At 34.8% G+C, this 26,329-nt stretch overlaps 1 protein-coding gene across 1 annotated transcript; it reads right to left on the bottom strand.

The window, feature by feature from the left end:
• Nucleotides 1–907: 907 nt before the first annotated feature.
• LOC141823239 (uncharacterized) lies at nt 908–25,344 on the bottom strand. Its single transcript, XM_074710501.1, has 24 exons — nt 25,031–25,344; nt 23,546–23,891; nt 23,295–23,443; nt 22,826–23,065; nt 21,376–21,485; nt 21,189–21,266; nt 20,985–21,091; nt 19,516–19,610; nt 19,314–19,429; nt 19,105–19,208; nt 18,939–19,016; nt 18,700–18,778; nt 16,898–17,063; nt 14,948–15,018; nt 12,897–12,977; nt 12,705–12,775; nt 10,919–11,015; nt 10,790–10,849; nt 6,297–6,351; nt 5,790–6,193; nt 3,783–5,711; nt 3,128–3,694; nt 2,981–3,039; nt 908–1,355 (listed from the first exon to the last, which is right to left on the bottom strand). Exons 2-24 carry the CDS (start codon nt 23,875–23,877, stop codon nt 1,130–1,132), a joined length of 5,274 nt encoding a protein of 1,757 aa, XP_074566602.1. The 5' UTR covers nt 23,878–23,891; nt 25,031–25,344; the 3' UTR covers nt 908–1,129.
• Nucleotides 25,345–26,329: the final 985 nt, after the last annotated feature.

Below are 26,329 nucleotides of genomic sequence, written 5' to 3' on the forward strand. Positions count from 1 at the left end.
ATTAAATTGTTTTAAAATATAAAATAATAATGTAATAATTTTGGTTGAAAGACAATGTATCAGTGTTATAAAATTTTAAATCTGACTATATAAATGTATTTTAGAATACTATTAGAATTCATTTTGCTTTTAAATTATCTAAAAGATTAAAAAATAATTAGGAAGTATTTTTTAATCCAAAATTAATATATAATAATTTGATGTTTAAGAATTTACTACATAGCAATTTTAACTAAAACTACTATGTAAAAATAATTTTTAAATTTATAACTTGTTTAAAAAATTTATTATCCATATACACCGATGTTTAATGCAATACCTAGAACAAGGAGTCAAATTTATCTTGAAATTGAAAGGACGAAAAGGAGCATCACGCCCCGGGTGATGATGCAGCAACAAGAAGAGCAACAAGATGTTCAATCAGTAAGATGAGCAACAAAATGGTCGTGGGACCGATATGAGACCAATCATATGAAGCCGCTAAAGTAATAAATTTTATTATTTACATAAGAGTAAGATGAGCAACAAAATGTTCAATAGTTTACTTAAATACTTATCATTGAGATTTTAACTACAACACGCTACATAGCATTTTCCTCTAATAAAATAATAAATCTAAAAAATTAACTATTGCACACATACACTTTTAAAGTTACTTCATGATCAATGAAAATTTTTAATAAGATCGAATTAATCATCTTTAGGATTATGATAAAAGTATCATAGCCCTCAGGACATAATTAAATTGATTATAATAAAAAAGATTTGTTAAAGTTGATAAAAATCAAATCTCGATGAAACCGAGATAATGCTCTTCTCTGTGTCGTTGTCAATTACAACTTCTCAATTTACTTTCTCACAAATAATCATGAGATCGACCATATGAGACCACTGGAGTAGATAAAAGTGTCACAACATTGTTTAGTTTTCTTTCTATTTCATGTTATTGACAGTGAATGTTTCAGGCATAATGAATTCAGACAGCTCATTCCCTCTCTCACACTCTCACTCTCTCTGTATGGTATACCTCAAAACTAACAAGGAAATAAATGGATGCGTGAGTAAGAGTCTGTGAAACAATATGTTAGAACAGAGATATATACAATGAGGCAGCAGCCTTATCCCTATACTACGAAGACTCCTTTGACTGTTTTTCATCCATCAATGAAGAAAATGTACGCTTTACCGATTCCTTTAACCTTTTGATCTTTGACTTCATCTCCGCACTTTTGATGAAGTGTGCCTCGGCATTGGAAATCATCACATCGGAATCATGCTTCACTGCATCCACGGTGCGATAGTAGTTGTTTTCGAGTCTCCTCTTGATCACTTCAAGAGAAAGTGGAACGGGGAATCTGCGAACAACATGATAAAAATTATAAAATTGCGTTTCTATATATATATATATCCAAGGGTTGATTACAAATCATGTCTGAAAATTTGAATACATCACTCGTGTAAGAATGAATTTTCGTTAAACTTAACTTTCAAATTAATAAAATAACAAAAAAAAAAATAAAGGATCAGCAGCATTCCCCAAGGTAAGGATACTGAATTAGATGCTCCTCACTTCAAGTTGCAGTCATGTGGACCCTTTTATCATATTCTTCCAACTTAACATGTCTTACAAAATATTGATCACCAAGCTCATGGGAAAAATATCTCACACCTTGTATTCATAAACTTATAGACCCAATAGTCCCAACTATTTGAGATCAAATATATGGATTTGACTACAACATCGAAATCTATAGAGAGGCTAAATTACTAGTAATTAATTTTTAGATCATTTGAAATGCATTTTAATTACATTAAATCATAGTTTTCTTTAGTTTTCTACTAACCTTCACATCTTCAGTTCCAACCAATTCAACTTGTGCATAAATATAATCATTTCTTTTTGAAATTTATTGGAGCAATGCAAAATTGCTCCTGGACTTGTGTTTTTTCATTTGAGCTTTGTAAACCTTACATATCCATCATAATATCACTTGATATCCTACCTACCCATCACTTGATCCATAAAGTATAGTTCTTGTATTGCAATCTCATAAAATTATTCTTTAAGCATAAGCAGCATATGATGATCGAAAGACACTAGAATCTTCTTTACAACTTAATTGCTCAATCTCTCATTGATGATATCCCTCATCATTATCTCCTTGTTGGATAAAATATCCAAAATAGCTAAAATTCTTGGATAGATTATTTGCTAATCCATCTTGATAGTTCTCTAACCTTTTTATTGTTGAACTATATCTCTATATCAATTTTAGCTTTAATTATAGTAACTAAAAAATTCTCCCTACAATACAACAACAACAATAACAACCAAACCTTATCCCACAAGGTGGGGTTGATTATATGGATTCTTCTACACTATTGGGCTCTATCCCCTATTATATCATCATTTATATATAAATAAATTTTATCTTATTTTATTATTGCTAATCAAGTCTTTTTTTTAGTCTTCCTCTTCCTCTCTACAATGGAAATAATTTTATTTTTGCTTTCATCTATCAATTGTTGTCTTCCAATAACATTAACCAAGGATATTTATGACTTGCAAAACAGATGATTATACTGACACAAGTTACAAGCCACTAAATTAACTTAAGATTTCAAGTCATTTGAATTCAATCTAAATCAGTGCCACTGAACCATGATTGGGGCTTTCCTAAACCATGGACCATAATACAAAAATCAACTTTACAAGTCTTATTATTAGCCTAAGTACAACAAAAGGCAATATCACAATATGCTTATTCAAGATCAATAGAATCTTTATCTGATACAACCCGAATTGTATTACGATTGAACAGTAATAAAGAAAGTTACATGATATCTTATTATTCATGGCTATGAACTGAATCGACCAGACTGCAAGCTTAAGAATGGCAGGTTTGTCTGATTTCAACTATAAATTTCATTGTATAATCACAAGCAAGCAAAAGCAGAATCTTAGACATAAATATCATACCTGTTCAAGAAATTTAATTTCTGAGCCACCTGATTCATCTTTTGAACACCATGATAATCCTAATTTAGAAACACAGATCAATATAAAATGCTCAGAAGAAAAAATGCCAATTACTAACTAAAAGTTACATCTAAAAGCATGGTTGACCTGATTTCTTATTGATGTCTGTTCCATCTTGGCAATATAATTTAAAAGTGCATCTCTGGTTTCATTACTAATAGAAGGATGCTCCCAATGAGTATTGACATCGTGGAGTTCCCAAGGACTATGTAAATGCTGTCCAGAAGAATCATCCTTGTACTGTACTACATATCTCTCCCAAGGGCTATCTGGATACTCGGAATCTTTAGGTTTTACAGCTAAGATCCGACCACTCCACCAACTTCCACCAGACCCATCAGCATCCCTCCACCATACCTGGCACTTGTCTCTGTGGGTCCAATTCCTTTCAATGGAAGCATCATAGCGTGCTCTTTCCACGAGAAAGTCAGGATCATTGAGTTCAGGCAATGTGACTCGGAAAGTTTTCTTGAACCCACAAGACGAAGGATCCTTGAATTCGAGGGTTAGTTTGCAGCAGCTATCACCAGATCCAGGAAGTGTAGAGTATTCAAGTTCTTGTACTTTGCAAAACTCGACAGCCTTTAAGCCTTTGATTGATTTCCATGGACCTACTTCAGTTGTAGCAGTGTTTTCAATGTATTCACGATGGCCCTGAGAACAGTTGAGCATAAATAAGTCCACCAACACAAGCACATTATTTGTAACAATGAAATGCCACCAGATACAAAAACAAAATTACCTGCATCAGATAGGCCACTTCATCACCTTTTTGGGGAATATATCTATAGCACTCCTCATGCTCTAACAATAAAAGCCATGAAAGCTTCCGCAACGATTGGTGGCTTTTCTTATCCATACATCTGAAATCAGTTGTATTGTAGTTCTCCCTTCTGTTTCTCACAGATCTTAAACCAACAGGCATTTTTGATGTTGATTTCCATTCATCAGCTAAAAATTGATCACGTGAACTAGATGCGGACTTTCCTCTGCTTGTGGAAGCTCCTAAAGAACTAAAAATTTTATTGTCAAAGTTATTCATGCTATAGCTTAGATCATGGTTAGGAGCCCTTCCACCAGCGGATCTTGTTCTGTGAGAATTTCCAATCTTACCACTCAACAGCAACGTTGTCTCATCATGATCAACAGAGTCTGAAGTAGTTTCTTGCTTAATTTGGACATCAGTTATGCAACTTTCCTTTCCCTTGGATGGCTTCATCCTCTTATAAACAGAATCATACATTTTCCTATCAGACTTTAAGTCCAAGCAATCATTGGAAATAGACAAACTGGCATTTGTGGTTGTCCATCCTTCAGAATTTTCTAATATATTATTAGATTTTCCAGGTTCTAAATTCTTTCTGCTGGTCCCTTCATCCTCATCAGCTGCCAAATCCAAATCTTGGTCAGTTGGGGTTGTAGTGTCTGAGACAAACTCATCCTCTGAGCTCCTCAAACTGTTCAGTACTGAAGATTTTAACTTCGAGGATGAACTATTAAACTCTTGTACTGATCCTCTTGTCTTGAACCGTACCTTTGGGTGAGTGGTCTTCATAGTTTTGTCTACCTGAGGGTCCACATCAAAACTACACTTGCCGCCAAAATAATTGACATCTTTATTTGGAACCAGTTCATATACATCAGATGATTCATTAAGAACCTTGCATTCATGGTTAACAGGATTTACATTCTCTGTTTCAACTGATTCATTTCTAATGTCAATGTACTTGTGTGAAAGCAACACCTGTTCTGATTCATGAATATAAATTGAAGATTGCTGAACCAAAGACATAGTTTCAGGAGAAGGCAGATGTGGAGTGGCATCCACTCCTTTGTTTCTTGCTGCATATCTGTCATTGCTATTCTCATTAGTCTGTTTCCAAGAAATTGAGGTTCGACACTCATCCTCAGATATAATTCCAATAGTGTCACCTCCAGCTGTGTTAAGGTCATCTGCACTTGTATTTGCAGCAGCCCATGTTACCATGTCACCAACTCTTGGGCGTTTTGAAGAGCGCTGCTTAACTTCTCCCCATTTAATCATACTGGCTTGGTGATCCGCCAAGAAGTGATGGTGGGAGGAGGAAATCTCATTCTGCAAGCTGACTGTTTTAGCTATGTCACTTTCAGGTCTACTATAGCTATTGACAACAGAATTAGTTGTGGGCAAGGATATAGACAAACTATCCTGTTTGGGCCATTCAGATATCACAGTTCCAGAGACAACTTGACGTGGCAGCTTAAGGACCAACCTCCTCTTGCTTACTGGACTATCCTGTTTATTGATGACTTCAGAAGGCATTGCAGCGTCTTCATACTCATCTTTGATGTTTTCCTTCTTCACCCCACTGGCCGGATTAAATTTCAGTGATCTTTCAGACTCGAAACTTTGGGTCTTTGAATCTGGGAGCATTGATTCACTTTCAGAGAAATTACTGTCTGGCTCATGATCTTCATCTGTAGAAACACTAGTTAATTTAGAAAAGAAAGTAAGAGCATTTTTCTTAGCGATTCTCTGTGGCCTTGAAGGCTCTGATTTAGAGGCTTTCAATCTTTTCAAACGCCCATTCATGGACATCCTAGATCTGTGAGACCTTGACACAGCAGCACCATTACATTCATCAAAATTTCTTCTTTTTACCCGCCTACCAGATGAAGTTGTGAGCTCAGTCTGACAAAAATAAAGAAATAAAATATTTAAAATAAGGAGCAAAAAAGAAGAATGAATAAGTAGCAAAGTGAATCTTACTTCGTATGTGTGCTTTTCCCTTGTAGATCTCTTAACACCTACCTTTCCATCATTATCGCCTTCACTATTTCCGGCACTGCTTTCTGCTTCCCCACATGAACTGCTGCTCAAACTTTCTTGGCCAGCTTGGTTGGAATATTCATCAGTTAAATTATATTCAGAATCAGCATCATCACTCTGCATGTCATTTTCTACTTCCCAATCTATAGCTTCCACAATCTCTGGTAAAGGCTCAACCCACTGCTCTAGATCCAGAATTGGTAGTGCTTGAAAATCACCAGTATTAGCGTTGTAGGTTGGACCAATTGCAAGTTTCAGTGAACCAGGGCGCCACTCAATACCTAGAATACCTAAGCGGCGTCTTTGATACATGCTCTGGTAAGGTTCAGCATATGGAATCATACCTGACAGAAAAATACACTAATTGTGAATTCACCATATAAAGGAATCAAATATTTCAAATAAGTGGTGACAGCTCATACGACATCCATCTGCACAAATGCATACCCGAATCACAGAGAAAATCCTGAATATTCCTCCTGTGTGGCGTAAGTTGGGTCTCCTGCATTATTTTTTTTTTTTAAACATATACATTCAAAACAAATACTATGATGTACAGGAGCAAGCAGGAAACTTGGTAGTGATTAGTGAAACAAAGTTATGTGTCTAATAGAATGCTCTCAACTCACATATCAAAAGTAGACTATTTTACCTCATTAAGGGAGAATTTTTTACTTATACTCTTTTGTTAAAGAGATCAATGAAGGCTAGGGTGAATTTGGTTATATCACCATGGTCAAAAATCACGATCCAGCAAGAGGTAAACCTTTTTAATGCTAATTTACTTGAGTTGAATCAAAATCTATTTGTTTCTTAAGTAACCCTCCTTTGTTCATGAATAGTGTGGCCGAAGTCCTTGTGAGTCATTATTTCATTAGTCTTTCTGTAATATTAGTATACTTTACATTGTTATTAATAGCCAATTGGTTGCAGATGAACGTACAATTTTGGACTGCTAGTGCTATGAAAGTGTGTATTTGAGCATAAACAGAATACCACTCTATGTTGGAGTGCAGGGGAAATCTATTGGTCTCACACTAAACCCAATATTGAATTGTGAATAAATGATGTTACCATAAAGATATAGCAATGGTTGTTATTGTTCAAACTTGTTATTTATCCCTTATTGCTGCATCTTCACTTAGCTCTTCCAATCTGGCGTACCCTTTATTTTTTGCCTCTCAATCCTCCTGAAGCATGTGCTAGGATAAGTTACTGGGTACTCTTATATTTGTTGTTGGTGCTTTCAGACTTTTCAAACTTAAGGAGCTTCTGTTTAGTTTATCTACATTATATTCTGCATTTAGAACTATATGAACCTTTAAATTAATATTTAGTGCGTACTTAGAAAATGACCATTATGCTTATTATAAAGGTTCAAATAATTTTTTTTATCATATCTCTTGTTGTGTTCCAGATTAGTGGATAAAAACTGAATAATTGGTATACATTATATTAGTGTTGTTGCTACTTATTCCAATGACCAACACAACAAATGTTGATGAGATTGTTGTGCCATTGACTGAACTTAGTCCAACAAAGGGAAAGGGTTGACTTTGAGTGTGACACACATTCTTTTCCCATTTTCGCACAGTGATAGTATAATTGACATGATAGTGTTTTTTTCTTTGTAAAAACTTGATTGTTTCCTTGTTAATTAGAAGAGACATCCGAAGAAGAAAAATGCTCTCGCTTTTTGAAGCACAATTTGAAATCTCATGTCATGTCAGACAACATAATCAAAACATATTATTCTCAATTACCAAAACCTAATATTAATTAGCATACCTTCCTATATGACATGTCCAAGTTGATAAGTATCATATTGGTACTCAGCAGACTTTGGCTCTCTTTAACACACATCAGCATGAATTGATATAATTTTCATTTTTAGCTGGTTTCTTAAAAATATTAATTCCTGTTAAAATTATCTCTTCAATGAAAAAGAATACATAGATAGGGTTTATATAGTCATGTTAACCCTAATAACATAAAAGAAAAGACCTATCTATCCTTGCTTCTCACAACACTCCCCCTCAAGTTGAACATATATATCAAACATGTTCAACTTGCTAAGAACAGAATTAAACATAGCTTGGGGTATAACCTTCGTAAACATATCAGCAAGTTGGTCCTCAGATTTGATATAAGGCAAACATAGCTCTCCGGAATCAAGTCTCTCTCGAATAAAGTGACGATCAATCTCGATATGTTTAGTCTGATCATGTTGTACTGGATTATTTGCAATATTGATTGCAGCCTTGTTGTCACAATATAACTTAGAGAGGTAATTCTGCTTTTAATCCCATGTCTTCCAACAAAAAACACAACCATAATATTTCTGCAAGACCATGTGTCATGGCTCGATATTCTGCTTCAGCACTAGACCGTGCACAAATATTTTGTTTCTTACTTCTCCAAGTTACCAAGTTTCCTCCCAAAAAAGTGCAATAGCCAGAAGTGGATCTTCTATCATCTCGAGAACCAGCCCAATCTGCATCAGAATAACATTCCACTTTCAGATTCCCACCTCCTTTGAACAGTAAGCCTTTTCCGGGACATGACTTCAAGTACCTTAAAATCCTATCAACAGCCTTCATATGGACAGTTTTAGGAGCATGCATGTACTGGCTCACCACACTAACAGCATAGGTGATATCAGGCCTAGTCATAGACAAATATAGTAATTTTCCAACCAACCTTTGATACGTTCCCTTTTCTAGAATTGTAAGATCTTCCCCATTAGAATCAGTAAGATCATGATTTACTTCTATAGGAGTAGATGTTGGTCGACAACCCAACTTCCCTGTCTCCTTGAGTAAATCCAACACATACTTTCTCTGGCACATATAAATTCCTCCTTGAGATCGAGCAACTTCAATACCAAGAAAGTACTTCAATACTCCAAGATCTTTAATTTCAAATTCTGATGTTAACTTGGACTTGAGAGTCTGGATTTCAGCTTCATCATCACCTGAAACTATCATGTCATCAACATAAACCAAGAGAATAGTAGTTCTGCCATCTTTCTTTTTAACAAAAAGTGTATGATCAGCATTTCCTTGTTTAAAACCAAACAATGTCATGGCTTTGCAAAACCGATCAAACCATGCTCTAGGAGATTGTTTAAGTCCATACAAAGCTTTTCTTAGTCTGCAAACTTTTCCTTTTGTTTCAATTCCAGGAGGTGGCAACATGTAGACTTCTTCATGAAAGTCACCATTCAAAAAGGCATTTTTAACATCTAGCTGAAATAGAGGCCAATTATATTGAGCAGCAAGAGAAATAATTACTCTGACCGAATTTAACTTTGCAACTGGAGCAAAAGTCTCCAAGTAATCCACCCCATATGTTTGAGTGAATCCCTTGGCAAGGCGTGTGAAGCAGCAAGGCGGCCGGCGGGCGAAGGGCTGATGGCGTGGAGGCACGGGCAGCAGCAGGCTCGCGGCGTCGGGATCTCTAGGGGAAGTGCTTCCGCCACAAGGTTCCCGGAGGTGACAGCGAAAGGCGGCGACGAGGGCTGCCGGCAAGCGACAGCGGCTAGTGTCTCCGAGATTACGAGAGGAGCTGAGAAGGAAGGAGGACGAGAAGCGGCGGCGCTGCGACGGAGGGGTGACGCCGACAGCCCCAAGGCAGGATATGGCGTCGAGCAGAAGGCGTCGGTAGTTGCGTCGCGAAGAGGATTGGCAGCGGCGGTCAGCGGGAAAAAAAAGAGAAAAGAAGAGAGGGAAAAAACAATTAGGGTTTTGGGAAACCTTGCTCTGATACCATATTAAAATTATCTCTTCAATGAAAAAGAATACATAGATAGGGTTTATATAGTCATGTTAACCCTAATAACATAAAAGAAAAGACCTATCTATCCTTGCTTCTCACAACAATTCCTATTTAATTGTTATAATCTTAATACTAAAAAAAACAAATGGAAGATTATAGAATAAAAGTTATATAAATTCATATCAACAAATATTGAAATACCAATGAACTCAAATCTTGGATTCTTCATCTGCCTTTGTCCCATGTCTGATATTAGCGCTCAAAACACTAACACTCCAAATGGACACTTGAGTCCACGTGTAAAAAAAACAGAATAGACATGTCAAAGACTTACATCTACACCCGTGACAAACACTTATACTTGAATTCAAGTAACATGGAGAATGAATAAAAAATATATTTTTCATTCAACTGTCTAATTAATATAGGTTATTAAATAGAAAAATCTAATGAAAGAGTAAAACCCATTTGAATTGATCTCGATATGATTTATAAATGTCGAAGCATGTCAAGTATCTATACTATATAATGCAGTAAAATTTTAATCCAATAACCATCTAAAATAAATCAACTAAGAAAAGCGTATTTAAGAAGTAAAATTTAAATCCATCTTTGTGTGCTACAATGCATGTTGAATAATGTCAAAGTATCAACACAACAAAGCAACAATTTTTTTCTCATATATTTCCTATCTCATGAAATTGTCAATTAGGCACAAAATATCCTAGCATTATTTTGAGTAAGTAGTTATGGAGGCTGGATTCCACTATATCCATTACTAGATACAAAAAAAGGTTTGAGTAAGGAATATCAAGTCTTTAGTCTACAAAATTTATGGTGGCTATATCCAAAGAGAATATTTTAAGTTATTAGCATATTTAAACTAAATACTTTAGGGTTCATAGTGCCAATGTCAATAATTTCTCACAAATCTGCTTACACATAAGGTGGCCCTTAAAGTTGTGGTAGGAAGGGTGGAAAAGAATTGCTCCACAGATCCATGAAAGATGTGAGCTTGGTATTGCCTATTACGGTCTCAAAAAACCTACCAATACAACCTAAATGGAGGCATAAAAATTTGCACATTTCAGGCAACTCAATGAATGTGAAATATATCAACTATGTGCTTTGGCAAAGTAGATAAAAATGGGGAAAAGACATACCTGATCCAACACATTTCCACTTGCATCTTGCATAAGTGGTCGATAGTCTCCAAGGAAGAACTGTCAAGGTCAGAAATATATGAGTAAAGATTTTGGCTTCCACTAACCATGAGCCATCGAATGTCACACCTGATCATATTTGGCATCCTTTTGTGAGTCGCCCTGACCAGTTGCAATGATAAATATTTGACCAACTTCATCTGAGAGAATAACTGAAACTCCATCTCTGGTTTAGCACAGCAATGAAAAACTTACAATTTAAGCATCAAGGAAAAAAATCAACAAATCAAAAGACCATATTCTTGAAATAATAAAAGAGAAAGTCATGCACAAGAGCAAAAACTAAAGCAGCTGAACTCCAAAGAAATAGAAGTTAACGAGATACAAAGGCAACAGTCTAATTTTTAATCATAGAAAATGATAAATTTCAACAAATACAACACAAGGAACATAAACGGACTAAAATCAAACAGATCATATGCACCAGCATATCAACTAAAGCATATTTAGCATTGTCCTTGAAAAGAAGATGAAGCCTATAGTAGCACCTTGCATAGAGTGAAACCCCAGAGCTGGACTTTAGCTTGTTGTTCTTGCTTTCTTAATAAGTTCGAGATGGAAGCATTACATCCCCTATGTTTTGCCCTTCTCCTAGTGACAATTTGGAATCCCCATATTGTATCAATTATCTTAGTTTGTTTTCAGGACATGACTTTCACCCTAATTTATAACCAGTCTTTTGTTATAACATGCTGAAATGAAGGAAGATAAACTCAATGGTTTTTCATAGTTAGCAGTTGGAGCCAAGACCCAAATGGCCTTTACCTGTCTGTATTGAGTGGTATACCATCCTGTACTATTTGGAAGACACCCCAACGAAGAATCTAAATAAGGTGGTCCTATCAATCAACTGTCCATAATAGATAACAAAAACAATCATTTTAAGAATTCAACGACGACAAAAAAAACACCATTAAGATAAAAATAACAAATCAAGTTTTTAATGATGTGCCAAGCAATGACAGAAAAATCATTAGTACATTTTGTAGATGCTACAACAATTTTGATATTTCGAAGTAATATACATGTCATCTGATTCTATAAACCAAGGTTTACAATATTCAATTTGATCACAAATTACACATGATACAAGTTGTCATAAATCAATTGTGCACTCGTACCAGCAATGCTGAAAGAGGAAGAAGAAGAAAAAAAAGAACACAAATTAAAGAGAAACAGAGGAAGAAGCAAAGGAAGGAGATGACATGGCCTGCCATTGGGGCTGCGCCTCTCTCACTCATTGCTGATTGAAAATACAGGTAAGGCTGATGGATAATGAACATGGGTTGGGTTAATGAGTTACTGGTGCATAGAGCTTGAGGTAATCAAGTGGAGCAGGGTTGTTGAGGTAGGTCTAATTGTTCATCCGTCCATTTCTCTTTTACTCGCACAATATCACTCAAAACTCACCCATATATTGTGAATATTATGACAACTTTGATTTCAGGTGGCATGGCTAAGACAAGTACATTTGACCATCCCATTTTGGTTTCAATAAACTGGCGGATGGCAAGTTTCAACCTGCCAACCTGAACCAAAGGATATTAAGGGTTTCAGCTTTAGGGGTTAGGAGTTAGGATATTAAACATTACAATTAACTAACAAGTGCTTCTTAAAGATACAACAATATTGGGTGAAATTGCTAAGGGACTAACATATTAAAATAGGTATTAAAAGGGAACTGCCACAGTACAGCAAAATCAAAATCATAAAGATCATAAAGTTAACTAGCACTGATCAGCTCAAACCATTTATTAAAGGGAACTGCATCAGTAAATAAAATCAACTCAAAGCCTTAAAATCAAAAGCATAAAGATCCAAGTAGCATTAATCAACTAAAACCCATATAACTTACGGTGAGAATTTCCCATCAACCAACTTGAAACGGCCAGTTTCATATATCCGCACGGGCATGCCCTCCCATATCTAGTAGCATGAATTGGTAAAAGTGTAAGTTGGGATAATAGAAGAAATTACACAATATTGTGAATGTATACATGTGTATATATAATATACATATAAAACACCAACAACATCAAACACCTACATCCCAGATGATCATTTTTCCATCATAGCCAGCACTCATAGCTATCCGTGGATCGAAAGGGTGCACATCCAAAACAAATGTCTGTAATCACAAGTCAAAAAGAATTAAGAGCTAAATACTGAGATCTTAATGAGAAAAGATCATCGTAATGTCAGAAGGAATTTTCAATGCAAAATTAAAAGTGATGGTTACATATGTTAGACATGAAATGCTTCTCAAACATAATCTGTGTAAAAAATAAACTCATTCACATCGAGCATACAAAAATTGTCAAAGGAAATAATAATAATAATAACTGCAAAATTGTTTGAAGATTAATATTTTTCCTATGCACTAAACAAATCACAAAAGAACCACAATAGCAAACAAGTCTAAATGAACCAGAGTATCTCATGGTGTTGGCAATAAGAAAATATTGATCTTATCGTCATGTTGATGAAATGAGAAGTAACCGAAAGGTATCATGATGTAGCATGTGGATGTTTTAACACTAGGGTAATGTCACAAGTAACATTTAAGGAAATTGAGGGGTCGTTGAAAGGCTTATTTATGGTCTTTTTGAGTCTTTTGGTGATTGGAAATCTCTGGAGAGCAGGCGTTCGTGGTCCTTTTGTGAGTGTGATAACTTCAATACGTGTTAACAGGGTGCTCTCAACCTTTGCATTAAGGGTTGAATCTCCCACCTCTGTATTGAGAAATTTGTTAAATATTTCTTTATTCAAGACACATTAAAGGATGAGATTCATTCTATTCATGTCGTTTGTTATAAAGTTGTTACACTCTAGGATGGAAACTTATTTAGCTCAAGATGGCTAAAAACCACAATCAAGATTCAAGGGAAGGACTCCTTATCTGACCTTATTCCTAGCTTGCTTAGAGTTGAATCAAATTGGCCTCTTAAATTATATATATATATATATATATATATATATATATATAATTTTAGTGAATAAGATTAAGAGTTAATTGGTGAGTGCCAAAAATCATAATTTCAAATGAGAAAATTGTGAAGAAACAAAGAGCTCATTCGCAAATACTCAAGCTTTATGCTGATAGCACATTCAATCAATCACTGGTGAATGTGCATTATCTGACAACCAGTACTACAACAGTCAACTCATATTTGAGTGCAATGATGTACCACTCCGCATAGTGTCAAAGTGCAAGGGAAAAATCATAGGTAACTGCGCTCAATTTATATAACAAATGTGAATAAATGAACTCATTGTGTTATGTTTGCTTACTGGTCTACCTTGTTGTTTATCCTTCTGTTGCATTCTTACTCAGCTCTTCCACTGACACTCTCTTTTGTTGATCTTCCAACCATATGAGTGCTAGGATGAGCCGCTAAGTGCTCCAAGATGCATTTTCTGCTGACGTGTTGAGACTTTTCAGATTTATGAAGCTTTCATCTGTTTATGCCCTTATGCATTTAATTTTTACGGATATTTTAGTTATCTCCTCTTTCTGCTATTATGTACTTAAAAAGCAATTACATGGTCAATTTTATTGTAATGACTCCTTTATCCTTGTTGTCTATTAGATAAATTTTATGTGGCAAGCATTATTTACTGCTTTTGCTGCTCTTGTAATGAACAGCAAGGTGGATGCCGATGGAGTTGTTACACCACCAAATGAATCCATTTCTTGCCAATGGAAAGGATCAACTTGGGGTGTGACACTAGGTCGTCCTGTAAGTGACATGAGAGACACTGAGCACTTCCAGCTCCCAACATGCAATGTTGTGTTAGGTGGTCACTCAAAAGCAATTCATCATGTTAGGTTGAACTGGACAGTTGGAACAAATATGTCTTTATTATGATAGATTATGATACATCCAATGTGTATGTAAATCATATAAATAAAGAAAAGAAATGATGCTAACATGATATGCTATCATGAGAAACTACGATAAAAGTTACGGACAATCGCTTAGATAATTAGGAGAAAGACATGATCACAGAGTAAACAATTAAATTCAAAATCAGATATCATATTTAAAATGGATTAAAGATTGATTAAGTGGAGAAAATATTATACTTCATACATACAGATTCCTCATGGCCAATCAATGAATGGAGTAAGCTACCATCCGAAGCATTCCAGACACATATTCTACAATCTGAAAATTGAAACAATTTGTTTTCAGAAAGAAAAACAGAACAAGAAGAATATATGTGATTACTAATTGCAAGAACAAGAAGGCATAGTGTGAATCAGGATCCAAGTTAAGATGATCTGTGGGATTAAAACACATTTTCAGCTTGAAACAAGGACTAATAGGTTACTGAAAAATCAGCAATACATATTTCAATATAACAAGAAAAAAAATGCAAGTTGTATATCAGGTTGGCTGAGGTCATCTACTCCTCTTTTGGTTACTTAAATTTCCTTTCATTTTCACTGCAATTTGACATATATAATTATAAAATCCGTGCAGGGTGCCCTTAACATCTATTTGAATAAAATGCAATTAATTGCAAAAACCAGATAAAAGTTTGAACTTCTTAAATCTGTTCCATGTTACACTTTTAGTTAACTGACTGTAGACACATGGACAATAAGTTGTTAAGGCAACATCAAGGCCAGTATTCAAAACATGGAAAAATTGACGATGCAGTTCCCAAATGTTCTTATACTCTATTTACTGAATTGGATATTTACTAGATCCATATATTTATGGAGAAATTTTATCAAGTGAAAGGTAAGAAACGCCCCAAAATAATAATTTAGCCAGCCAGACCATTGTTTGGGTTTGAGTTTTTTTTGTATTAGCTGGGAGGGGGGAAAATATACTGTTAAACAAACTAGCACACCATATATAGGACACTGGCATGATATTCAAAAACTAAATATCCAGGTGGGACTAAACGTGGCCGCAGTCACCTCTAAATCCTATAGTTGCCCTAAATATTAAGCTTTTTCTATGACATCAAATCAACTTGAGATGAAGAAGACTTTGGAAATTAAGATAGAGATAATGGAGAATAGACATTAGATCTATCATCATTTTTTACACTATCTTTCTTTTGTTTTTGAGAATCTTTTTTTTTTTTTGGAATCTGTATGTATATTTTGTATACCATCTTTCTTTTGTTTTTGAGAACCTAACATTTTTGGGGGGAATCTGGATGAATAATACCCCCCCCCCCCCCCCCCTAAAAAAAATGCATTGTGGTCTTCACATCTATTGATATGAAATAAGGCATTGCAAAAGCAGATCATATTAGGAATTCTTCCCGCTGTCATTTTCCAGTGTCCAATGCTTGGGATCCTCGACAGATAGCAAACATGATCTTGTTTTACAGAATTTGAAAACTCTCTGAGTTACTCATAGAGAAAATATCCTATTTTGAGTTGAAAGATATAACAAGAAAGCCACTGTTCAATTTCAAACAAACAAAATATCCTTTTTTCAGTTGAAAAAGAATCATTACACTATATAATAGCTGATAACTAACACAAAATGTGGTACTAATCTCAAAACTATTAATTTGCACCAGAATCTGTGTTCCAAGGCTCACAGTTCCTTCCTTACAGACTATAGTCGCATTACTATATTTAAATGACAAGAGTTATCATACCAAAAATACCAACTGTCATCCGCCATGCATACCATGCAAACCTATGTTACATGGATTTGATTAGTAGCTGACATTAGTATGAATGTAGGTGTCTGACAGAACCGCTTTCAAAACACTTTTACACACAATCAATGGAGATGCTATACAGGCATGGAAGAGGGATGAATAATGCAAGTATCAAAAGTACAAATTGCAAACGATGGAATGTCCAATGCATGCAAGAATAAGAAATGTTATAATAAAACATCATAATGGAATACCATGCTAGCCGATGACTAATGGGGCACATGAAGTCAATAATTGTCTGATAAGTGATAGCCCATGCAAAACCTACTAGCATTCATCATAACTATTTATATCCAAAAGGTTATCACAAAAACATTTAATCGCTTAAGAAATAAGAATAAAGATGCACACCCATGATAGCAGCAAGCACATATCTATTATCCAAGCTCCAAACAATCATATTAACACCACGAGGAGTTGGTTGATATCTCAGACGAGGACCACCACGAGGTTGGGGAGGCATAGGTGGCATAGGGACTCTAAGATGATAAGCACGAGTCCAGCGCCCAACTTTTCCCTACCAAAGTACAGAGCAAGCACTTCAGAAAAATGAAATGAAACAAGAATATGAAATCCAATAAAAGATTTGTAACAAAGGAACAAACTTGTAACAAGGTTCGATCCTTAACTTTTAATCATGAATAAAAGCAAACCATGGTTTAGAATCCCAGTCTGGTACTAACATCTGTCAGGTTAACAGTACAACTAGTGCAGTATCCCAAGCAGTAACATCAGTAAAAAGGGCAGCCCGGTGCACGAAGCTCCCGCCATGCGGGGTCCGGGGAAAGGATCCATTGTACGCAGCCTTACCTTGCCTTTGGCAAGAGGCTGTTTCCAGGATTTGAACCCGTGACCTCTAGGTCACATGGCAGCAACCTTACCGTTGCTCCAAGGCTCCCCTTCTAAGCAGTAACATCAGTATAGTCTAAAAATAAATATGCACAATGATACAATATCCCATGTTGCTAGAAGCGGTATTAGTCTTTTACCAGACCAATGGAAACTAACGTGTTTACCAATGTAGGTTAACAATGACAAAAACATAAATTCATAACCATTAAGTAAATCATCATCTTCCCTTGTCCTTACAGGTGTTTAGGGTTTATGGTTAGAAGAAATAATTTCAGAAAGATCTTCTTTACACAAAGTTAAGAGCCCATTTAAAACTAGAACAATGATAAAATTCATATTCAGCAGTAAAATCTAAATGTGTTAACTTTGTTCAACTTAGACAAACTTGCTAGGAATTAAACTTAATGACCAAATTACTGGAGTGAAATTTCCAGACTTCAAAATTGCAGTTTTCCCTTAAGCACTATTTTGATGCCTTCAAAGAAATTTGCAAAATTTTGTTCATCATACTAATGAAAGGTTGATTTGATGTTAATTCTATTGGAAAATTTGTTTTATTCATAATTCAAGGAGATAGCTATCTCAACTCAATTATGGGTCCTACTATTTCTACCAAACTTAAAAGAAAATTTAGTAGTCAATTCACGAAGGATATATAAGATGATAAATACTTTAATTCTATCTTCATAGCATAAAATGTAAGTATAAATTTCATTTTTGACCTAATCATGAAAAAAAAACTTCAATATATAATAGTAAGATTAGAATGCGAACTACAATGTTTCTTTTGCATTTTGCATGACTTGTTTCGTACAAAGGTTTTATCAATCACATTGACTGATTGTTCTAAATTCATTTACTAAAATTTGACAAAGAAATCACACTGGAAGAATTTTGGTTAATAATTAGCATCCATCCACCCAAATTTTATTACAATCGAAACCAAGTTTTACCTAACAAATGATATGATGATTAGACAAGCGCAAATAATGTAAGAAACAGATAATAAAAAACTAAGTTTTACCTAACAAATGATATGATGATTAGACAAGTGCAAATAATGTAAGAAACAGAAAATACAAAACTTTGATGAACCTTTTACTTCAAGTGGAAAACTTAGTATGAGTAGAAACAGAGATTCAAAAGAAAGTTTCAATGAAATAGACAAGACAATGAGGAAAGTAGTTTTGCATGGCTCAAAACATCATTGAGGATCTTTTTCCTTGAATGAGCCAAACAAGTTCGCAACAGTATAAAGAGAAAGTTTAAGGATTAAAAATGGTTATGAAAGATTTCCTCACATGAGATCGTCGGGATCTTGGAATCCAAATAATTGCACTGCCATCACGTGAGCAGGTAACAAGGTTGTCTTGAGTGAACCTAAAAATTATTTAAAAAGAAATCCCAATTGATATGTATACTCTGAATCAGCTAAAAAAACAGCTTTCTTTGATGCCAAGGCTCAGAATCCACTATGTAATGTTCCAAAAGGAAAAAAAAAATACAATTGACAATACCAAAAAAACCAACATAAACTAACCAGGAATTCTTAAATTTAGGAAGATTATCTTCTTTCAGAGCATCACCAAGGGAAGATTTAGATCCCACAGCACAACCACTTGATAAAAGAAAAGTCACAATCAAAACGGCAAAAAATAAAATTGAACTTTAACCAAAAGAAAAAAAATGAGCTTTAACCGGCTCACCTAAATTGTACATAATTGACATCATTCTCATGACCACATAAAAGATCCATCTCCTGGTTTGATTGCTCAGGGTCATCCGAATTGCTCTTATAAGCATTCCATACCTTCAAAATAACTTGCATGTAAGAACTTGTAGCATTACAATCTAGAAGCATTTATTGCAAGAAAATTAAGAAACCCCTAAAAAAAATGTACAAAAGATAAGATACCCGGGCATATGTGTCAGAGCTACCAGTAACAAATACAGTTCCATTAGCATTGAATGCGCAACAAAGGATCTGATGTGTTTGTTGACCAGCACTAGGAGAGGGATCAGTGACCTTTCCTGGCATTTAGCTCATCACTCTGACTCAGTTTTTAAATCAACAAGAAATAAGGAATAAATTTTCATGAAAAGCAAATAAAACAAACCAGCTAAAGTAACTAAAGGCTTTGGGATGTAAATACGCGGCTTTGCATTTGATTGCCTGGCATCCCATATACGACATGTTCCGTCATCAGAGGATCTGCCGAGAAAAGGATCCTCACAAACAACATAAAGAAGGCAAAATAAAATTAACATTATTTAGCATGCTAAATGTAATCAAATCTGATTTTTCAGCTATCAAGACCAGTGAAACTGATCAAAATGGAAAACCTGCAAAGCTTGACCTTATTTTCTAATCTTTGAATCAAACATGTTATATGTTATTCCTTCACCATCTAATTGAACAAGTTAGGCCAGTTGAATAGTAGAGCTGGTGTTTATGCCAATTAAGTAGTCATTCCATGTCCAAGACATACATAGCTCCAGCACTTTCCTTATAATCTGCTTTATATAAATAGTACTTTAAACAAGCCAACCAAAAAGGTTTGCCTAGTTCATCTACAAATAAAAACCCGTGAACTGGTTATTTAGGATTGGCTACGTGAATTTTATTCCTTAGCATCTGAACTCAATTTAATATTATATAGAAAAATAACATCTAATCTCCTAAATTATATTAAATTATGTTGTGGATTTTTGTTTGCTCTCTCTCTACCACTCGACATCCTCAACTAATATATTCAGCTAAACAAATTATAACTTAGCAGTAATAATTGAACCCATCAAGTGTCTTATTAAGATATTTTCAATTATTACCAAAGCATGGTTCAAGTGCAGATTAGAACTGGCAAGCATAGTCAAAAACATCTATCATTCTAATTGCCAATTGATCACAATATTTGGTCAACAAGGTAAATGTCAATAAGCCACTCGTGTCGACACATGGTTTTGATGGAACCTACATTAAGGACATGTCTCGATTGAAATTATCTAGAACCAATCCAAAAGAGGAAGATTTTCTTACTATTTCTCATCCTTTAATTCCATCTGATAGCATAGGGAGGAGATAAATCGCTAAAAAAAGAGGGAAGGTAAAAGAAGCACCAACAAAACTGTGCTTGCTGAAACAGCAAGATCCTCTCCCCACAATTCATCCAATTATGTTTGTCAATCATGGAGAGGAAACAAAACTAAAAAGAGATGAGAGGGAAAGAGGAGATATATCAACTAAAGCAGTAGCAGTAGCAAAGAGAATTGGCATCAGAGTCATGTACCACTACAGCTTCACAAACTTTAATATTTAACATTATCTACAGTTTGAGAAAGTTAAGGCGGAATATTACATTGACTCTTTCAAAGATAAGATCAACTCCATCTTCAGAGTTTACTTTTGCATGGAAGATTTAGGCAATGGCTATTATATGTGAGTGTATTTATCTCTTTTTTTAATCTGAATAGCACAATTCCATCTTGACATAAAGGATAATAAGATAAATAGGAGAGGCCAAAAAAGAGCATCCCCCAGTACCAAAGGAACCAACAAAAAACAACACAGCGAAATGAAAACACGTACGAGAGTAGCTGGTAAACAGCAGCAGGTCTGGGATTAAAGGCGATGGCAGTTACAGCTCCAGTGTGCCCTTTCAGAACTGATATTGGATGACCATCAGGTAGGTGCCACTGCATTCGTAAGCCAGAACTATCAAAACTCAGAAGCATAATACAGACAAGTCAAGTAAATACTTCTCAAAAAAAAAACAAAATGAAAAGGACTAACAACTCTAATGATAAAGTCATTTGCAGAAGATGCCACCACAGCATTATTTGAACTCACAGCCAGGTCAGTAATGTCACCCTATATATATGCAGACAAATTTATAACAGAAAAATATCAAGTGAATAGAAAGAAGAATGAAATCCCACGTCCAAATATGAAGAACATCATTGCTGGATCAAAGACTCACTTCATGTCCCCGGCAACTAGCTAGACAAAATGCAGTTTCCATTGACCAGATCTTCACAAGGCGATCATCTGACCCAGTTATTACATACCGCCCAGAACGATCAAATGTAGCTACAATTACAATTGCACAAAATATTATGTTGCATCACCTAGTTTGAAACTTGTAAAGAGTTTTAAATAAAAAATGGAAACCAGAAGCCACCAAACATAGAGAGAGAATCACAAAGACGGTTAGAATAAAGAACTAGAAAAAATAAAAAGCGGCATGTCAAGTTCATAAAAAAGAGTTCAAAATTAAAAGCTTCAATGTTAGTATAATAATGCAAGAAGTAAATTAGATAGGATGGTAAAAAGAAATGGACCTCAACAATTAAGTATCTAATTCCGCTGGGCTCGATCTTTGTCATGCAAACAGTATTCATAATAAATAAGCCTAGAAAAAGTTCTATGGGTTCCAATGATAAGAAAAAAATGTAAAAGTGATAAATAAAACTATGTATACATACATATAAAAATCATATGAAGCCCCACAAGTGTTCAAAAAATACTTCAAAGGAAGTAAAAAATAAGCAACCCCAGTGTATAATATTGAATATAAGGCCAATGTCTATGAATACCCTCGCTTAGCACAGAATTATACATTTAATAACTAGATCTTGGCTAACTCAGGTTGCAATGGAAACATTACCATTGCACAAAGGCTCATCAAAAGTGAATAGGAATGATCAATCAAAATAAGGCCAATGTACTTGGAGGAAACAATCAAAAAATTAGGAATATTAAGTTCTACGAACTGGCATGACTCTCATCCTCTAAACTTTAGAGGTAAAAAGGTGAGCAAGTATCCATAAAGCTAAATCCCACAGGCTAATTGAATTGCCAAAATTTGACATACTGCCCTGGTGTTAATGGAAAAATACATCTGGGAAGAAAAAATGATCAAAACAGTTTGCCCTTGACTTAACAAATAAATCCAATACGAACACAAATTCCCCAACAACCAATTCTTAAATTAGTGGCACACAATGCAGCCAACTCTATGCAAAAGGAAATTTTATTCTCTGACACATTGCTCAATGGATGTATTAGGCTAGAAGTAACACAAAAGAAAAGTAATGATGTATCCTTTAGGAGCTCATGATCAGAATTCCTTCCAAAAGAAACACAAAAACTTAGAAACATAAAGTCCTGATTGAAAAACCCATCTCACAAATTGGAGGAACAACATTGACATGCAAATGTGCCACTTGTATAAGGAGAAGTCAAGTTACTTGCAAAGCATTTGAAATTGAACAAAGAGGACCTAATATGTTTATGCACAACCCGATAGAAAAGTTACTCAAAACTAATATGTAAAACATAAATTCCATCTTTATCACTCTAAAATAATCATAAAATAAATTGAGAATTTCAGTCAAATACCTAATCATGAGAAGGTAAATCAAACATACCACAATAGACAGCATTCTGATGCCCCCTTAACTTTTTTATGATCTCCATTTTTTGTACCAAAGTTGTTGGTTTAGCAATTGCATAACATGCAGCACGAATCGATGGAGCACGATGGTGTTTTGTGAAACCACCACCTATCTCTCTTAAATTTAATCCATGAACTTGGCCAGCATGCATATGTGGCCAACGCAAGTATCGTGGCAACTTATTGGAGCTTTTAATATCTTTATCTCTATCAGCTGCATGTAGAAAAGTGAGTTTCAGGGTGTGAGAACTTCAACATAAAAGATATATCAAAATTAAGTGGAGATAAGAAGAAAAAGGTTAAATGTAAAGCAAATGGATTTCCATTCTATGCATTAATTTCCACCCAAAAGATTTGATGCATTAACAAGAATTCAATAACAGATCAAATAGAATTCTACCTACTGAATTAGGAACATAGTAGTGGTAAAATTGTTTACATACAAGCGAGAGGAGAGAAGGAACCAGATCCCATAAGTGTAGGGAAAACAGCAGCACTTGGAACTCCTCCAATCATGGCAGGTAAAGGAGATGAATTAACTAATAATTGTTTCAAAAGCTTTACTAAGTGATCCTTTTCAATATGAGGATACCTAAAAAGAACTAACAGTCAAGCTATGAAGAAAAAAAATCAGAATATTTAGCTTGTCAGGCAAGAAAACATGAAAAATACAAAACTATACTACTCTATATACCTCTGAGTCAACTTAATATAACAAAGAGGTAGTGACAAGCCATCATCATCTTCATGACCACTTGGTGCACCAGAACGTGAATACCAAGCATGGTACCTTCTAGGTAAAAGTTTGTGCTCTAAAAGTTCATTCCGCAGCTGCTCATATGCCCTCTTACATGGCCCAGATGACAAAAAATGCATGATCAAAAAATAAACTTCCCTACTGTCAATCTCCAGCATCATTCTTTGGTCAACAGTGTTGAGCTTCTCAAACATTCTTCTTGAGAACTTCAAAGGTGCCACAGTGGTAGGAGTTTCATCTCCAGGAGGTTTGCATTTACTGGGAGCCATCTACAAAAACACACCTACAATTATCAAGCAATGAGATATTAAGAAGCGAGCAAACTAAAAGTGAAACCTTATTCAAAAAAAAGTGTCAGCAATGTGCTAACATAACAATAGATCACAAGGAACTAATCTATGATAACCAAAGAATGTTAGATGTTTCCATCACAAATTCCTTCTACAAGTATATAATAAATATATTGAATAACCATAGAATGTTACTATCTTTCATGCTCAAGCACCAATCAGCAATAAAAGAATAGACCAGCAACCAACTTAAGTGTTCTCAGTAATTACATCTTCAAGGATATGCAGCAGATGGAAGCAGCAAAGCAGGATGAAAAAAGAAGGGAAACTGAATAGACCAGCAGCCAACTCAAGTGTTCTCAGTAATTACATCTTCAAGGACATGCAGCAGATGGAAGCAGCAAAGCAGGATGAAAATAGAAGGGAAACTGTGCAGTAATACCATGAAATCAAGATGGAAAATTGGCCACTAGGGAACAAAATAAAACTTATTTATAGGAAGCCAAAATACAACAAAAGGAATATGCATTATGGAAATACTGATAGATAAGAGGTTCGCCAATAAGTACATCTTTCATTTCCCCGAATCAGATATTGCTAGTTGCTGCACCCATGAAAAAAAGTAAGAACTGAGAAATGGTCATCTAATCCTATGTGGTAAAACAGTCACGTGGTTACCATCCCTAACATGCTCCATGAATATCATATTTGTTTTTTGGGAACTAAATTAAGGCAATTACTGAAGGGTCTAGCTTTTTTGACCTTTTAATTGCAGGGGAAAAAATGGATCCGGATTTTTAAATTCCAAATGAATTTTTTGTTTGAAGCTTCTAATATACGTTAATCAATCATTAAGTATCTTAACTACTGAAAAACAAAATTGATGAAGAAGAAGAAGAAGAAGACATCTCCAGCCATATTATCAGTTCTCTCCGCATTCATACATATCAAAAATAAATATCAGCAAATGGAATAGCCTACACTTGTTCTGCAGAAAATTAAGGATGAAGTATTAGGCAAAACAGAACCCTAAATAATCGTGTCAAAAGATTGGATAGCACGGAAACGTCATCAGCATCAACTAGTATTCAAGAATATAATTAAAATAAACTAAATTATACTATGATCATACCTCGACCAGGGAATGCTCTCCCGAGGGTCCCCCACAAAACCTGCAAAATAACTAACGACGCCGCATTACTCCACAATGTGAAGCAAAAAAAACACCTAGCCTTGCAGCACAAGACACACCAAGAACATAACAGATTCGGAATTATCCCTAAGGTTATTAGAGATCTGATTACGAAGAAGATCAGGCGAGAGGAGATGAAACGAACAGCAGCACCAGCCGCGAGCGATCTGGAGATGAGGCTGCTTGGGAAAAGGAGTCGGAAGCCAGAGTCGACGGGAAGGAGGGCGGAAGTGAGCAGGGTTTTCGCCGGCACAGAGAAGCGGAAGGTAACGGCGTCTGGCTAGGATACCTTCACCCCCCACACAGTTTGACGGAAACGGAGCCTCCGTTTGTCATCTTGCGTACAAGATCAGAAGGCGTAACGGACAATGACGTTGAACAAACGGGACTCGTAATTAACTTATACACTTGATTTTACGGACAATTAGCAATTTTATATTAATTTACTCGTTAATGCTGATTTTAAAATCCCTATTAATTTACTTTTAAATTTATATTGAATTTTGCATTAAATATTATCTTTGAATTATCGAAAACATAAAGTTTAGTCATAGAGTACATGGTTGAATAGGATATCAAAAATAAATCCAATCCGCTAATTAAATTTGAGCCGATCTGAAAATTATGAAGTTAGAATGAGGGTTTTAGGGTTCAAAATCTGATTTGAAAATTTTTTTGAATTGAGTTAGATTAGAATGGATTTGGATTGAATTTAATATTTAGAAGTTAAATTAAATTTTATTTAATGATGCTACATGCTGCAGAAGATTAGTATGAATGAAGTATTAAAATAGAAGTAAAATAGAAGTGTAAATCATATCAGAAAAAATAATAATAAAGGTATTATTAATTATTAAAAATAATGTATGTTGTTATAAATATAATAGATGATCGGAGTTATTTGAGTTAATGAGATTATTAAAATTCAGATTTAGATTTTTAAATTGGGATCAAATTGGAATGGATCTAACTCGAAATAATATGCTATATATAAAAGTAGCGGTGTGATGAATAGAGATAATAAATAATTTAAGATAAATAAAGATATTTAATATATATATATATTTATTTATTTTATTAGAAAAGGTGAAGAGAATATATATTAACAAATATCAAACCAATAAAATGAAAAGTGTAATGAGTAAGTAAACTCTAATTTTTAACACGGCAAGGGTTTTTAAGTAATTTTATACAATGGCTAAAACTAAGTAAGACGTAAAATAGTCACTTGCCTATAAA

Source organism: Curcuma longa, chromosome 3 (assembly GCF_044706935.1).
Source record: "Curcuma longa cultivar G26 ecotype Majalengka, Jawa Barat chromosome 3, ITB_CL_G26_1.1, whole genome shotgun sequence".
Lineage (NCBI taxonomy): Eukaryota > Viridiplantae > Streptophyta > Magnoliopsida > Zingiberales > Zingiberaceae > Curcuma > Curcuma longa.